The following is an 18222-nucleotide window of genomic DNA, read 5'->3' as shown; positions in this document are numbered from 1 at the left end:
GAATAGCATCATATGTTCATATATTAAATATTTGAAATATGTATAAACAAGCTATGTGAAACTACAGGTTTATAGATACATTTAAATGAAATGCATCGAAATTTTGAAAGTATCATGAAAAATTTACACTTTTCAAAAAAGCAACATGATCATGCCAATATATTTTAGACTATCATAGTAGCAAAAAATATGATTCAAGTGTAATTCAAATATACATTTCATTTCTGATATTGCAACAAAATATTTAAAATATTTTTGCTTTTGAGCCCTGGTTTTGCTCATCTTACTAAATGTAAATCAGAAAATGTTAACAATTAATATTGAAAATCAAATATACTCTATATTGAGAAAATTAGGGGTTATGAAAATATTTTAGATGAGAATGTATCACACATTAAAATTTAGTTGTAACTTATTACCACAGAATATAAATTGATTATATAGTTGATAACACAATGATACCATTTTTCTAAAAAATGGCACCATGGGACAAATAAGGTCATTATTTTAATTGAGCAAACCCTTTAAGATTGAGCAGCACTGAAACAGAATGCAAATAATTTTGGCTTTGAAAAACAGAAACTTTAGTATAACAGTAAGTAGCATAAGCTTTTGAAAAGTAGAGCAAAGCAAGTGTTTAGTCAAACCAGTAATGAAACAAAAAATAATATTTCTGATTAGCTCCATATTCACCCCTACTTAGATTATAAAATGTGAACCACCTGAAAATCAAACAACTAGGAAATGATAAAAAAAAAAAAAAACTTGTGTATCAAATCCCATCTGATTTAATGCCAGATGACCTTAAAATGTACTATCTACACAGAGCAAAGAAAAATATACAGAAATAGACTCCAATTTACATAAAAGTTATTTTAAAAATATTTAGTGCTATCAAAGTGGATGTCCTCAGTGGAAAAATATATGTATTTTTTTTCTTTTTTCAAAGGTCATGCTAGAATCCAATGGGAAAACAGATTACAGTTTCTTTCCTGTAAATATGGCAAGACAGGCCTATAGAAGAGAAACATTGTCAACTGGGAAGGGGACAGTAGCTGAAAATGCAGAATCCTGAAAAAGAGCACAAACATACTAGTAAGAAACGTTTTCAAATTATGACACTTAAGAGTGAGAAAAATAGGCTATAAGTATATTGGTTTTATCTTTAATTTACAGAAAAGATGTAGAATCATTTATAAGACCACACGAATAGCATTTTCTACCCTCTAAAAACAATTTATCAAAAATAAATGCAACTAAGCTAAATTCACAACAGCTAAGACATGTCTATCAACAGATGAATGGATTAAGAAGATGTGGTACATATATACAAATGGAATACAATTCAGCCATAAAAACAAAATAATGCCATTTGTAGCAACATGGATGCAACTAGGGTCTTGTACTAAGTGAAATAAGTCAGAAAGAAAGACAAATATCATATATCATTTATATCTGGAATCTAAAATATGGCACAGATGAATCTACCTACAAAACAACACAGACTCACAGATATAAAGAATAGACTTGTGGTTAAAAGGGTAAGGGAGAGAGGGAGTGAGATGGAAAGGGAATATGGGGTTAGTTAATGCAAACTATTACATTTAGAATGGATAAGCAATGAGGTCCTGCTGTGTAGCACAGGGAACTATATCCAGTCTCTTGAGACAGACTATGATGGAGGATAAGAAAGGAAATGTATATATGTATATATGTTTGACTGGGTCACTTCTCTATACAGCAGAAATTGGCACAACATTGTATAGCTACACTATAAAAAAATGTAAATGCAACTAAGTACAAAATTTTAAAGTATTTCCATGTATACTAGAATGTGTAACTATTGTAAAGTGACATTGTGAGTATTTTTTTCTTTATGCTGCAAACTGGCAAGCATGGGATTAGTTCAAACAAACCTGCAAACCTCTCCATGCCGTTTATTTTAGAAGGTACAGAAGTTGCATATTTAGATAACTACTCTTCTGAGTTATTTTCTTTGTGTTGAACACTTTATATTTGTTTGAACTCTTGAGAAATAAGGACTTTTTAGCCACCAGAGAGTTTCGAATCTCCATCATTTCAATTGATATCTAATTCATCCTTGGGAACAATTAGTGGGTTTCTTGGGAGAAACTATCTGCATATATATATTTTTCCCCATAAAAGGGAATTTTGAATATTTAGGGAGTCTGAAGAAAACATAAGCTCTTCATTATTTACCTCCAGTATGAACAATAAGAGAGAGAAACAACCTGACAATAAGGGTCATGACATAACCATCCACATAACACAGATTTTATAGTGATTCAGCAACTTAAATACATTTCAATATACACCCTTTGTAAATGACAGATGATTCAATTTTCTTCATTACTATTTTCTCTTTAGATGAAAGGTAGAATCAGTGGATAATCAAAAAAATTTTGGAAAACATCCAGAACAGTGGACATACAGTAAATGATACATATGTGACTTTGATGTATCTCCCTGATTTTCTCTATTTCCTCTGGCCTTCCTCAGAATTTCCCTCTAGGTCTGATCAACTGGAATTCTATACAAGGCCCTCTTTTTAAACATGTTAATGTCTACATCAGTTCCTCTAATTCATTTTCCTTTCTTGTTCTACCTTCTCAATTCTTTCCTGATGCCCTACTGATATCATAGTATGCTTAGTAAAAATACTTCTAAAATCATAACTGGAGAAATAATTTGGGAAGGGAAAATGGTTTGAGTTGGAAAAAATAGAAAAATGAAATTGAATTAGGTGAATTGTACAAATGAAATCAGATTTATGAGATATTTTCAATCTAGTTATTTGGCATCAACCAGCAGACTATAAAATTGCTATATGAATCAATGTACCTATGATTTAAGACATAGACATGAAATCTATTAGATCAGTGTTGCAAAATGTCTACCAGGGCAAGAGGCAGGTATTTTCCTGTGTGGTAACATTTCTAAAAGAAAAATATTCCTCTACTAACCTTATGAATAACTTTTAACCTTAGATCCCCCTATTTTAATTAAGTAAAATTATAGTTCCTGACCTTATGGACACTAAGGCTATAGTCTGATGGCTATTGTGTAGAAACCCATAAATTGAGTCAATGTGAACTTTAGAAACAAGACAAATTCTCTATGACAGTGGAAAACAAAAGGTCACACAAATTGAAATCACAATTATTTCTAACTTAAAATGACTAGCATGGTTCATTCCTTTCAAAGCAGTTTAAAGCACAACATGCAGAAACCATCTGTACTTACTCCCTTCTCCTAATGTAGAGCTTTCCTCAGTGATTGGTTTTCCACAGCCCTTTGAAGTGCAAGCCCTCAAGTAGAATTTGTACTTGGTAGTTGCATTGAGGTTTGAGAGACGCCAGCTGGGCTTTGACAGAGTTGTAATGTTGATATCATTTAGTTCTCCAATCTCATATGTGTCATTTACTAAAGAAATAAACATGAATATTAATGTCTTAAATTTCATAGTCTTAAAAATTCAAGTTGGGAATATAAATTGGTGCAACCACTATGGAAAACAGTATGGAGAGTCCTCAAGAAACTAAAAATAGAATTACCATTTGATCCAGCAATCCCACTCCTGGACATCTATCCAGAGAAAACCATGACTTGAAAAGATATATGTACCCCAATGTTCATTGCAACACTATTTACAATATCCAAGATATGGAAGCAATCTAAATGTCCATCAACAGAAGAGTGGATAAAGAAGATGTGGTACATATACACAATGGCATATTACTCAGTCATAAAAGTGAATGAAATAATGGCATTTGCAGCAACATGGTATGGACCTAGAAATTATCATGCTAAGTGAAGTTAGTCAGACAGTGAGACACAAACAGCACATGCTATCATTTATATGTAGAATCTTTAAAAAAGATACAATGAACTTATTTGCTAAACAGAAACTGACTCAGCACCTTGAAAAATTTATGGTAACTAAAGGAGACGGGATGTGAGGGGAGGGATGGGCTGGGGGTTTGGGATGGAAATGCTGTAAAACTGGGTTAAGATGATGGCTGTACAACTATAAATTAAATAAAATTCAATGAGTTAAAAAATTCAAGTTATTTTGTCTTTTATCTTTGCTTCTATATATGCTTGCAGTATGCAAGCCCCTATCTTACTTATTCAGAGCCATCAACTCACTTAATTCTTTGAGGCACATAAAATTATTAGGATGTATTATACATGGGAAAATTAAGACCTATCAAGATTAACTACCTTGCCTAGATCTAGAGCCAGTAACTGACAAAGTGGAATTTAAATCCAAACCACAGCCTTTTAACTCCAGAGCCCATGTTCTTACTTAATCACTATGAAGCCAATCACTTCAGCTTTACCATACCTATTAAAAATGATGACCCTTCTCCCACTATTATATTTTCCTTGTATCCTTAAGTACCCTTTAATCTTCTTTTAGTGGAATAATTTGGATAATGGTTTATGTGCATCTTGTATAGTTTCTGATTTAATATATAGCACCAAAAAACACTCAGATATGTGGACTCAATAAACTGATAAATTATGTTTTTAAATACTACCATATACTAAGTACCATGTAAAGCCCAAAGGGAAAAAGATTATTTAAATGGTGCCTTTCAAATAATGTTCAGCATAACAGGATCATGATATTTGTGCAAGAGCACAAAGGACTGTAAGATTACCATAGCAATAGTCCAAGAGATGAAATAGTATGTCCACGGTTGGGCAGCCATTAGTGGTTAAGAACAAGACAAGAGTAAATCCTCTTGGCCATAAAAAATAATTTACTGAAAAGTGCCTTCATTATTCTATATAATGCAATTAGATGAATGAAAATGAAAAACAAACCAAAGAGCCAAACTGTGGAAGGAAGTAAAATTGTCACTATTTGTAGATTATTTAAGGGAATTACTTAAAATACCACTAAGTCAATTGAAAAACTATCTCAATCAATGTAAGAATTTAATCAAATATATATGAGCTCTCATATACACAATTAACTATTCTGAACATATGATAGCAATAAAAAGAGATAAATCATTGCCCTATTTAAGTTATTATTTATAGAGAGCAAAGTATACAATTATTTTAAAAAGCCGCATACCAAGTATTAATCACTGCAATTGTTAGAATTTCAGCTTTTTCGTTCATTCCAAGAATATGATTTTAAAATAAACTTAATATTATACATAGATCAATTATATATAGATTATGAGCTGGGTCTGAATCCTTGTCTAACGCTTATTTTACTGCATAACTCTATGTAAGTGTGCTCCACAAGCTTCAATTCTCTCATCCATAAAGTAGTGACAGTACATATCTCATAGATTTCCTGTTTTAATGAACAAATGCAGGAAGAGACTTTAGTATGTACTGATCCTAGTAAATACTCAAAAATGCTAAAATTCTACCTCTGTTGGTATTATACCCTTATCTGCTTAATCACAGGTACCCAACTCAGAATAGGCTATCAGAAGCTAAGGCTGGTACCTGACCTGGATTGCTATTATCAAGGCTATGGATCTACTTGGCTTTTGCAGGCAGTGCAGACTGGGTTGCTGTAGTCCTGGTATTTTGGGTTCTTTAGGTATTCATGTTCCCAACGTTTAAAATTTTTCTGAGTTCATTCTCCTAATTTCCATTTTGAGATAATACTTAGCTTTGCAAACTACCAAAGATGGTACGTATGAGGATTAGAAAGGACCTTATTTCATCTAAACATGTTGTTTTCAACCTAATGTCACAGCAGCATATGAGGAGAGCCTATTCTGGGGAATGGTCCACAGACAACTCTTTAGTTCTCTCAATATCACATGACTGTAACAGTGGGCTTTCAATTGAGTATTCTACAAATACAAAGATGTTCAGGGTTGATGGAAGTTCCTTTGTGGCACAGCTGGTTAAGGATCCAGAATTGCCACAGCTGAGGCACAGTTTGCAGCTCCAGTGTGGGTTAAATCCCTTGCCTGGCACCTTCCACCTGCCATGGGTATGGCCAAACAGCCCCCGCCCCCCACAAATATATATATGCAGGGTTGAAATTGGAAACATGTATCAGAGAAATAAGAGGCAGTGTAGTGTGGAAGTTGTGTGTTTTGAATCTTCACTACATCATTTACTAAGCCTTTTCTCTGCATATTTCCTAATTCTCAAGGTCTCTTATAAATATTATTGCTTCTCTTCTAAAACAGGAATTAGTAAACCTTTCTGAAAAGGACTAGACTGTAAATATTTTAGACTTCGTGGGCCATGCAATCTCTGTTGCAACTTCTCTGCCATTGTTGTGAGAAAGCACCTATATCCAACTTTGAGCGGACAAAGCTGTGTTCCAATAAAACTTTCTTTATAAAAACAGGCAGTGGCCTGGATTTGGTCTGTAAGCCAGTTTACAGACCTCTCTGCTATAAGGAAGTGTGCCAGCCTACAAACAATGATCATTAGATTCTCAGCATAGTAAACCAAATATTCAACTGAAAAATAAAACACTACAGGTAAATCTAATTCAAATTTGTACTTACTTATCTGGTACTGTAAAAGATAGCCAGTTAAGTTTCCATTCAATTTCTTAGGTAGTCCCCAGGATAAAGTGGCAGTGTCTTTATCAACTTTGATGACCTTGAGAAAAGTTGGTTGTTCAGGTACTAGAAAACATGTAAGCATAAATCGGTAAATGTCCTTAAAAAAAATTAGATTACAGTTTTTCATAGAAATTGGGAAGCTAACTCCTACGACATACAAATTAATTAACTACTCATAAGAGAGAAAATGTTTTGGCCATTGAGAAATTGTGAAGCTAACTCCTTAATTTAATGTGTTATTTTTAATTGTTGTTTACTTATAACCTGGACATTTATTTTACATTGTTATTCTCTCACCTCCTTCTGGTGTGTGAAATACATAAGGCTCACTTTCTGGACCAGCTCCTTTGGAATTAAAGGCTAAGACTGTTAAATGAAATTCACTAAAAGCATCTAGAGAAGGGACCATTCCATAGTTTCTTTGTCCTGAAAATCTCAGAACGTTTACTTCTTTGGGATGTGTTCTTCCATCCAGCAGACTTTTTGTTTTCCACCAGTTTACCTGCAGCAATGAAAATTAGAATTCTTTAACATATCAGCCATGGTGCCAGATTCTCATTTGGCTCCTTTTGAAATCACTTTTTGTTTACAGGAAAGATATTAATTCAACAATGAGAAGAAAATCTAGGATAAAAACCTGATATCCTTTCAGATGTCCATGGACTCTTTCCTTTGGAATTGTTGACCAGGTAACTTTAACTAATGTGCTATTTATAACATCCACCCCATGGATCACTGGAGCTGTATCAGGATCTGGTAAGGATAGAAGAATGATTATCTTTCAATGATCTCAAAACATAATTATTAGAACTCTTTTCAAAAGGTGATCTTTCTTTTGTTTCCATCTGAAGAAATCACTTTTCTCAAATCATATGGAACCAAGAGAGGTTCTCAATACAGAAGAGTTTCAGGGCTCAAAGAGGTTTCTACAGAAAAGGAGAACCTGTACCACACTGAGAAAAGCCCCTCTCCAGAGGGATACAGTGTGGGCTTATAACTGAAAACAGTGGCCAGTGAAATCTTCAGTGGGCATCTTGCCTTTGGAAATACATGTACTAGACTAATAGTATAACTAAAACTACTTGGGAGTTTGATTAATATTAATGACAAGACCTAACATTAATTGAGCATATTCTAAGTGTCAGACACTATTCTAAGGGCCTGTCCAGGACTGGCTCGCATAATCCTTAGAATAGCCCTACAAAGTGTATCATTATCTCCATTCTCTAGGGGAGCTAACTACAGAGGAATAAGCCAAACCCACAGCAGTCAAGACTCATATTCTAGTTCACAGTGATAAGTCCTGTATGATGAGACTTGAGGTAGTAGGTAATTAAGGCACTAGTTGTTTCACATTCTTGACTTTATTTTCCAATCAAAATATTACTTTGGATACTGTAAGAATAATCAAAATATTACTTTGAACACTGTAAGAACAATGAGAATAACTCCTACTGTGTGCTTTGATTTGAAATGCAGTCTTTCCTTTTTTTTTCTTTTTCTTTTTTTTTTTTTTTTTTTTGTCTTTTTGCCTTTTCTAGGGCTGCTCCCGCGGCATATGGAGGTTCCCAGGCTAGGAGTCTAATCCGACCTGTAACCACCAGCCTACGCCAGAGCCACAGCAATGCGGGATCCAAGCTGCATCTGCGACCTACACCACAGCTCACAGCAATGCCGGATCGTTAACCCACTGAGCAAGTCCAGGGATCGAACCTGCAACCTCATGGTTCCTAGTTGGATTCATTAACCACTGCGCCACGACAGGAACTCCAGTCTTTCCTTTTTCTAATAATTTATTTGCAGGTGTTATGATGGCGTAAGCATTTAATGATAATATCCTACCACCAGTATCTCAAAATTCTGTGTGTAATTCTGCATACAAATCTGGGTCTGCACTTCATCTATGTAAGGAAGGATCTAGACATGCAACTGAAGCCAGAACATGGCAGCAGCAGTGGTTAGCAAATCTTTAACAAGTAAGGGCAGATATAATTAAAAATTTTAAGACATTTAGGCTGCTAAATTGTATTCATTGAATTGCAGGTCTTTAACTCTCAATAGAGAAATAGCTTTATTGGGAAAATGACTACAATTAAACCTCTCAACATCCTTCCTTACCATTCTAGCCTGATCAACTGTCCTGCACTCAACCTTAAAGTAAAAACTGTGTGTTGTACGTCTTTTTCTCTCACACACCAAGTAGATCATCACGCACTAGTTGTTCAAAAAGGTTTACCAACAGAAGTACTATATATTGAGAGAAACTTCTCTCGAAGGGCTTGGAGTTTCAGGTGCATCACTTACAGTCTTCTCCAGAATAAAGAACCACTGACTGAGGGTCAGGGGCAGAGCCCAGATGATTAATGGCTTGAACTTGGACATCATATGGAGCATAGACAGCAGGTGTCATCACCCGCAGAGTGTGGTTTGTGACTGTTTCTTCCTCCCACTCTACTAGGGCTCCCTGTGGCTTCCAGGTCACTCTGTACTCCAGTCCTGGTCCATTCTGCTCCATGGGTTTCAAAGGCTAAAAGAGAAGGCAAGACTCATCCTGTGTGACCACAGAGACAGAGAAGCCACCCCTAAGAGGCATAAGTATCACTGCAACAAAAAGATCGTTTCCTGGGAGATATTCAGTCTTTGGTTTGGAAATGTTTGTGAAAATTTTCCTCATTCATTATGCTTAAGCTTGAGAATTATTCCCTCATTCCCCAAGTAGTAAGAAGTCCATAGTTTAGATGCTTGGATTATGTCCTTGTGATGGTCTACCTGTTCATATATTAAAGAATTTACTAAGAAATTCCACAGAGTTTTAGCTTTTGTTTACATTTTGTTTTATATTCTATTCTTTGCACTTTCAAAAAACTGGCAGAAATAAAAAGGACATGGTCATGAATTCCCTGTGTGTAAACAGGAATTTTCCATGACTTTTGATTCAGAACCATTTCCTCCTGACTACATCCATCCTCCTCCATCTTCCTTCCAAGAAGAGAGTAAGTAAATATTTGGGGGTAATATGCATCTTTATACATTAGTAACCCAGAAGATGTAGCTCCTCTCTCTCTATAATAAAATAACTCCCCAACAATTCCTCCTTGATCGTTCTACTTCTTTTCAGAGAAAGTGCTCCCCACCCTCCATTTTACTTTGCCATAGAGGAACATTTAATGGAGGAATTTTTCATACAGAAAATTGGTTATTTCCACTCTGGTTTTTAATTGAATAATACTTTCATTCAAAAACGTTATGATTTGAGCCTCCTGTTTAATATCACAAAAGTCAGAATGTCAATTTAAATACATCAGTTATATAGAATACATAAAAATGTGATTTTAGTCCTAGATTATGAGTCACTTATATAAGTGGTAATTTTGTCTGTATATGCAAGTTATTCAATAATATACAGTGTTATTAAGGAATTTGCGATATTTCTTGACTCAATCTAATTTACAAAAATACTTATTAGAGGGATTGGATGGAACTAAGTTGAAAGTATAGCACTCTTATCAGTAAAATAATGTCAAGTCTATGCTTATTCCAGGGCGAATACTTAAATTCAATAGGAGGAAAAAAATACCACAACAGAAACCTTCTGAGATTTTCATAGTCATTGTTTATATTTTGCATTTAAAGCTTTGCCCCAGGATATTTTTTACTCTTGTGTTGATGTAAATTCCCCAGAGGCTTTAGCACTGCCCAGATAAATTAGGCCACAGATTTTTGTTCCTTACTGCAATCTGGAATTACAATTTCCTCAGTCCTCACTGACAATAAATGTATACACATGCTATTATTCAATTTACATGTTTTGCTTCAGGAAAAATAGTTACATGTGACAAAGCTGGCTGGAATATTTTAAAACAAACTGTGCCACCATAGGTAACACTTATTAAGAAAAATCTGGAGTTCCCGTCGTGGCGCAGTGGTTAACGAATCCGACTAGGAACCATGAGGTTGTGGGTTCGGTCCCTGCCCTTGCTCAGTGGGTTAACGATCCGGCGTTGCCGTGAGCTGTGGTGTAGGTTGCAGACACGGCTCGGATCCCACGTTGCTGTGGCTCTGGCGTAGGCCAGTAGCTACAGCTCCGATTAGACCCCTAGCCTGGGAACCTCCATATGCCGCGGGAGCGGTCCAAGAAATAGCAAAAAAGACAAAAAAAAAAAAAAAAAAAAAAAAAAAAAAAAAAAAAATTTTTAAAAAAAAAAAAAAAAAAAAAAAAAAAAAAGAAAAATCTTATCTAAATTGCTAGCTTCCTTGGTGCCAAGACTCCTGAATAAGCCACAAGAATACATTGTACTTGGCTTTCAGACAGTGGACAATAAAACCTCAACAAATTCTCAGGTGCCCAAAAGAGAGAAGAGACCAGAGGACCAAGAAGGATCCAGGGATGTGGGTGGTGGGGAGAGACCACCCACCCTTCCTTGCCTTCCTGAAGCATCTCCAGAGGAAGCAATCTCTGTAAAAGAGTTTCTTCCCTTCATGTATAGGCAACTCTCTGAGGGGTCCCTGGGTGCCCTTCTAAGGATCTGAGAAGCTATGACATTGTTAGAAAAACTTACTGTGTATAATCTTCTAGGCAAAAACTATACTTCCATTGTATTTTCAAAGAGAACTATCAACAAAGCAAGGTTATAGTGACTGATCTAGCAACTAGACAGATTTTCTGTACTGCCTGAATTCGTTTTAAAGCCAGGGGATTTTCTTATTAGACTTGCAGCGGAAATAATAAGTCCTAGGTCCTTTAGGAGTGAAACAACTTGGCTGTGATCACAGAATCAGAGAATTAAAGTTCCTATTTCCCAAACATGAGTGAGTTGGGTTTTTATTTGTTATGTTTATTTTTTGGAGTCCATGAGATTAGAAATTGGCCATTTTATTGAAGTTCAAATTTAACAAATATATTTACACTTAAGAACAAAGAGAAAAGTTAAGTAAATGTTATCATGATATAATTATTTAACCATGTTGCAGTGGGCTCTTTTTTTTCTGTTTTGAGGGATAGGATACTATCATTTTTGAACAAAATATATGGGTGAGTCATGACCTACCTAATACATGAAAAATGAATTTTAGAAGATAATGCTAAGTAAAAGACTAATTCTATTAAGTTGGAATTTAATACATTATTTTTAATTTGTCTTTAGTATTTAATGTGACAAATTTATAGAAATAATTCACATAAAAGAGAACATTAGCTAAATAAATTGAAATTCATTCTTGACTATAAGTTTTACCCGTTCAATGAATAAATGCACATTTATTAATAACCTACTTATATATTATTTTCCTCCACTGAATTTTTCATTAAATGGTATTATTTTATTTCTCAAGTATTTGCTTATTATCTGTCTCTTCAATGAGATTATACATTCTGGAAGAATAAGACTATTTTTTTAACTGCCATATATAAACCAAGGACTTCATATTATTTTTAAACACATGTAATGCTAAAAAGAAAAAATAAAAATTAGGGACTAGTTTGTTCCTATTTAATCCTTTTGTGAAAGATAAACTTTTTTAAAAAGAATAAACTGCTTTTCTCTAATCATTACCTTGTAGACAGGAATTGTTCTATAAGTCAGTCTTTAGAGGGGATCTGGTAATACATTCACATTGTCTGCTTGTTGTCTTGGGAAACATTCGGCATCTAACTCTTTTTTTTAATTTTTTATACAAGTATAGTTGTTTTACAATGTCTGGGCACTAACTCTTTTTTGTAGGATAATCCAAGCAAAACAATAACCAATGAATAAACGTTCTTAAACTTCACTGTCTGTGCTTATATAGTTATTAGATCACTGATATTTCAAAGTTGTATGTGATAAACAGAGTGGAATATATTATGAATGTATTATATTATGAATGAAATTGTCAATATAGTTCCAAATCTTTCTGACTGCTTCCCTCCTCTGGTCAATTAATTACTAAATTACATGTAATTTACTCTTCAAAGACAAATTGTAAATACTTTCATGGTTTAATTCCACTCTTCCAAGAAGACAGCATTTGTAATCAGCCTTATACATCTTCTGAGGGGGGAAAAAAGGTGATTTATGAATAAGATGATCAGTAAGAAGGACTGAAGATTCCTGCTCTTTCCCTTACTGATCTAGGGCATGGCATCTGGGTAAGATCTTTAAATTGCTGGTACCAGCTTGTCTACGTGAAATGTAATGCTGATATGGTGGGCCACTGAAGCTCCTTCACCCCCACCCTTCCCCCATAGAGGATGGTGAGGGTTTTGTTTGTTTGTTTTGTTTTGGGGCCCCAGGTGCAGTATATGGAAGTTCCCAGGCTAGGGGTCCAATTGGAGCTGCAACTGCCAGCCTACACCACAGACAGAGCAACAAGCACTTCAGGCCACATCTACAACCTATACCACACCTCACGGCAACACCAGATCCTTAACCCACTTAGCAAGGCCTGGGATTGAACCAGTATCCGCATGGACACCAGTCGGGTGTCTAACCCACTAAGCCATAATGGGAACTCCCAGTAGTGAGGATTAATGAGCTCATGTTAGTGGAACATGGTATACTTCTCTGAGGAACTGACCTGATAAATACACATTATTATTGTCATCCAACCTGTTGTATCATCTATCTTGTGGAAAATTCCATGGAACTCAAAAAAGGATATGACAGATACTCAAAGGGAATACGATACTAACATAATTTAAGATTCTAAATTAAGTAGTCATCAGGACAGTGTAGTAGCAGCTATTTATGGCCACAAATTCAAGAAAACAATAATTATCTTGAATATATTTAGTTTCTATGCATTACTTTTTCAAATTTTAAATTTGCAAAACAATTTCACTGAAATGGGAATAAAGGATTGTTTTGACATAAAAATGTTGACCACATATTTTGCAGGGATAGGCAATGTTATAAGACCAAGCTATGACAAAGAAAAAATGAAATCAAAATTTACATATCTAAAATTCTTCCCAAAAATCACATCTGGAATGAGGAGCAGAAATAAATTAACATATTCCAATGTACATTGTAACATTCAACTAATTCAATGTTGGAAACCTACTATTAATCAGAATTATTAAATGATAATCTCCTTTCAAGTAAATTAGAATACTTTTTCATGAAATATGTTAAAATAGTAGAGAGGAAAAAAGTTTACACTATTACAGAAGAAATTTAGAAATGACACAAAAAATCATCTGTGCAGGTATAAAATTTTATGTCAAATTCAAAGAGGAATGACTGCTTTAATAACTTTTAATAGAGATATATAAAAAGAGAATAAGAATTTGAAGTCCAAAGATATTCATGTTTAAATCTTATCACTGTTGATTTATATGCATGTGGTGATGAGAAGGTTTATCAATCAGCCTGGTCCTCAGTGGGATGGATGGGGAGTTGTATCTAATAGTAGATACAAACCATTATAGTTAGAATGGATAAGCAATGAGGTCCTACTGTGTAGCACAGGGAAATCGATCCAATCTCTTGAGACAGAACATGATGGAAGATTATATGAAAAAAAAGAATATACATATACATACGACTGGGTCACTTTACTGTACAGTAGAAACTGACACAGCACTGTAAATCAGCTATACGCTAATAAAAATAAAATTTTAAAAAGCAGTCTCTGGGAGTTCCCATAGTGGCTCAGTGTTTAACGAACTCAACTAGTAACCATGAGGTTGCGGGTTCGATCCCTGGCCTCACTCAGTGGGTTGAGGATCCAGGTTGCCATGAGCTGTGCTGTAGGTCACAGACGTGGCTCGGATCCCACATTGCTGTGGCTGTGGCATAGTCCAGCAGCTGTAGCTCTGATTGGACCCCTAGCCTGGGAAGCTCCTATATGCTGTGGGTGCAGCCCTAGAAAGACAAAAGACAAATAAATAAATAAATAAATAAATAAATAAAATAAAATAAAATAAAAAACAGTTTCTGTATCTAAAACACAGTATTAAAGATGCTCTCTTGACTACACTGTTCTCAGAATTTGAAATGAGTATACAAAATGCCTAATAGTGCTTAAGAAGTAGTGACTATTCCTTGGGACTCATCCTTTTGATATGTAAAATCTTTATTAGCCAATATACCAAAATTTGGTGAAATATTTTTAGTATTTCTTTAAATGGGAGAGGATTCATTTCTTTAAATGGGAGAGGATTTATTCTATAAAAATATTAGGAGCTGTAAACTTTTGGTAATAGATTAGAATGGGAAATCAACCTGTGAATCGTCCTTAAGTTTTCTACCACTGTTAAACACTATTTCACAATATTATCACAGTAATCTTTAAAATACACAAATGAAATATATTTATAAAATATACAAATCTTATTCATTTGTTCTTAAACATATCATTTTATCATTATACTTAGCATTCAGACCTAAAAAAATTAAAAGAACACAAAGGTAATAAATAACACATTAAAGAATCCTCACCTCCCATTTGATTATCATTTCCTTGGGTTGAGAAGCTTGAACCCTTATGTTTTGTGGATTCTTGTCTGGAGCTGAAAAATTTTAAGTATTAAAATTCCTTTTTCCCATTGTTCAGTCCAGAGATAAATCATCATTCATCCCTCCTCCCATGAAAAACAGATTTTTAAATAACTTTGATTCTACTTATTTATTTCTATCTGGCCCAGTTTATAAAAAGATTTAGAGCAGTTGTTTTTTTTTTCCAGCTTTGCTGAGATATAATTGATGTAACATCATGTAAGGTTAAGGTATACAACATAATGATTTCATAATGTGTATGTATCAAATATATATAAAGTATTTCTATGCATATATTGTAAAATGATTACCACAATGAGATTCGTTAGTACATCTACCACTTCATATAAGGCAGCTTTTACTTATTTTTTTATTTATTTTTTATTTTTTATTTTTTTGGCTTTTTAGGGCTGCACCCGCAGGATATGGAGGGTTCCAGGCTAGAGGTCCAGTCGGAGCTACAGCTGCCGGCCTACAACACACCCACAGCAACACCAGATCTGAGCCTCGTCTGCGACCTACACCACAGCTCAAGGCAATGCTGGATCCTTAATCCACTGAGTGAGGCCAGGGATGGAACCCACAATCTCATGGTTCCTAGTCAGATTCGTTTCCACTGCGCCACAAAGGGAACTCCAAGGCAGCTTTCAAATATACATTTTATTTAAAAGAGTAAAATCATGTTTGTGGAGTGATGTAATTATTATTCAACAAGAAGTAGATGGTTTACTTCATATATCTTCATTTTAAATCTTCTCTTTAAAATCCTAAGCCAACTGTTTAAATATCCATTTTAGTTTTAAACCTGCTTTACTTTTTCCATTAGACTTACTATTAGAAAGTTTGTTGTGAATATTTGCCTCTAAATAAACACAATTAAAGTTTGTGTATGAACTTCAACTGCCAAGTTTTAGGGACATCGAGTAGGAAACAGCAGGTAATGTTCCTATGAAATACATTCAGATGGATCAATTTTTTTAAAACAGGGCTAAGTATAGAATTTAGTACCAAGTTGAACCTATGCTAAAATCATACAAGTTTCTGATTCAGTTATTACCCTTTCCTGCTTTTTGCAATCCAAAAAGGGAATTATATCCTAGCATATTTATTTCACCCAGGGGAAAAATAAACACCAGGCCATGGCCACATTGATAACCAAACTCAATTCAGAAATACAAATTTCAGCACTAACATTCTTTAGTTATATGGTTTCTAACATTATATAAGTCTCATGCTTACAATATTATTTTTCAACTTCTATACAGACTACAGCAAGCTCATTCTTGAGAACTTTTAAAAAAATGCAACTTGGGAATTTACATAGATATTAGATATCATTCTATTTAGATACTGAAATACAAAAAATACACTAGATGTATAAAATTAATGACTTTAGATACACTGAAAATTTAACAAGCTGCCTATCATATGTCAAATGTTTTATTCCAGAAAGCTGACATGAGGAGAAAAATAAAGGGAAGAGTTGACTTTCTCTCTACATATACTGAACTGCACTTTAGAGTGTACTTTCATGGTATCTGATTTTAACACCATATTGAGCTATCAGAAGTTACAGTAATGCTTGCTTGTTTAGTGCCCTGTTATTTCCTGCTATCACCCATGTATGAACTGCTTATGAGGCTGATGTACTCTGAATATTTGCTATTATTACTTGTACTGTTAGTTGATAGACGCTTTCAAGCTATCTTTTGGAAAAAATCTAAAATTCTATATGATGTTTTCAACCCCTTTATTTAAAAAAAAAAAAAAAAGATGTTCAAAGATGTGGCAAACTCAACTATTTTGTTCGCAACTTGAAGTGTGAACTGACATACCTGCTGGGGGTGTTTCATGATGGTCTGATGGCTGGCTAGGTTGGCTTCTCCCTACTTCATTCATGGCTATGACCCTGAACTGGTACCTCACATACGGAGCCAAAGATAACGTGGCTGTTGTTTCCTTTCCTGGGACTCTAGCCAATTCCTCCCACCTTCCAGGTTCCTCTTTGTTTCCTTCAAATTCTACGATATATTCTGACAGGAGAAGCATAGAAAAACAAGTTAGAACAGATTGAGAATGTTTAAGTTATACTTGGATTTATATACAATATTAAAATTTTTAAAGGATGCTTTAATAAGATAATCTACCCATGATGGTAACAATGGCTTTCATATTAATTTTGACTCTGGAGAACATAGTTATCCAAAGTTTTCCCTACCGCTAATATTGCTATTGTGGTCATCTCCAGCCTCCCACGTCAGCCGAACACTCCTGTTGTGTCTTTCAGACAATTGAAGGTTTTCTGGTGGATCTGGAACATCTAATTAATAATGAAAAATAAAGGTAGGAAGAAAGCACATCATGGCCTTTGTCAATCCCATTTCCTTACTCAGGCACATTTCAAATCCCCTTTCCCTTGAACCCTGGTCTTCTCTCAGCTATCCACATCTCACCAGTCCTTCTGGTTCTATTTCAGATGCAGCCTCCTTCACATCTATTCCCTAATCTAAGAATTACCTCCCTCTACTCTGATTCCAGTTCCCAAGGGACCATCCTTGACCGTCAGCATCAAAACTCTTTTAGGAGTGGTTGTGAACAACAAAGATTTCTGGGCTCTGTCTCTGGTTTGTTGAAGGAGGTGGTCCCAGGAACCCGCATTTCTGAACAAGTACCCAGGAGATATTAGGAAAACTGAATTTTGAAAAATAGGAACTATATCAAGTGGATCAGTATCTTCCAGCTCATAAACTTCATTTATATGTCTGGCTCATCTCCTGTATGTGATAAAACAGATCTTCAGGAGTAGGAACCATATTTTATTAATATTGGCACTACCCACAGTACCTTGCACATAAATGTTTTGTGACTAAACAGGTGAAAAATATATCATCACTCCAATCATGCATGTAATTATAGCAGAGCAATAAAATTAGGTCCTAAGACTACAGAAAAACAGAAAACATGAACTCAGGCTTTCTTTTCTTCATGCTTTGGATTTTTAATTTATAACAATGAATTAGCAGCATATTTTAGCAAATTTTATACTCTGCTGGCCTGGCATTCTAAAGAAGAATAGGCAAGGAGTTTAGTGGAAGAGGAAGTTATGGCCCTGGTAAATGCTGTGACTAGAAAATTGAGTAGGCAATGACAAATATTGAGTG

At 34.7% G+C, this 18222-nt stretch overlaps 1 protein-coding gene across 25 annotated transcripts in view; it reads right to left on the bottom strand.

Annotated features, from left to right (window-relative positions):
* CHL1 (cell adhesion molecule L1 like) overlaps positions 1-18222 on the bottom strand; it is a 229883-nt gene that overhangs the window by 9806 nt on the left and 201855 nt on the right. For all 25 annotated transcript variants that reach the window (XM_021069242.1, XM_021069258.1, XM_021069259.1 and 22 more), the window contains 8 exons: positions 17280-17381; positions 16897-17094; positions 15005-15075; positions 8889-9111; positions 7222-7337; positions 6882-7086; positions 6525-6647; positions 3265-3444 (listed from right to left, as the gene is read on the bottom strand). In XM_021069242.1, coding sequence (XP_020924901.1) covers positions 3265-3444; positions 6525-6647; positions 6882-7086; positions 7222-7337; positions 8889-9111; positions 15005-15075; positions 16897-17094; positions 17280-17381 — 1218 coding nt within the window. The remainder of the gene's footprint in view (positions 1-3264; positions 3445-6524; positions 6648-6881; positions 7087-7221; positions 7338-8888; positions 9112-15004; positions 15076-16896; positions 17095-17279; positions 17382-18222) is intronic.

Source organism: Sus scrofa, chromosome 13 (genome assembly GCF_000003025.6).
Source record: "Sus scrofa isolate TJ Tabasco breed Duroc chromosome 13, Sscrofa11.1, whole genome shotgun sequence".
Taxonomy (NCBI): domain Eukaryota; kingdom Metazoa; phylum Chordata; class Mammalia; order Artiodactyla; family Suidae; genus Sus; species Sus scrofa.
This window is presented reverse-complemented; position numbering and strand designations above follow the sequence as displayed.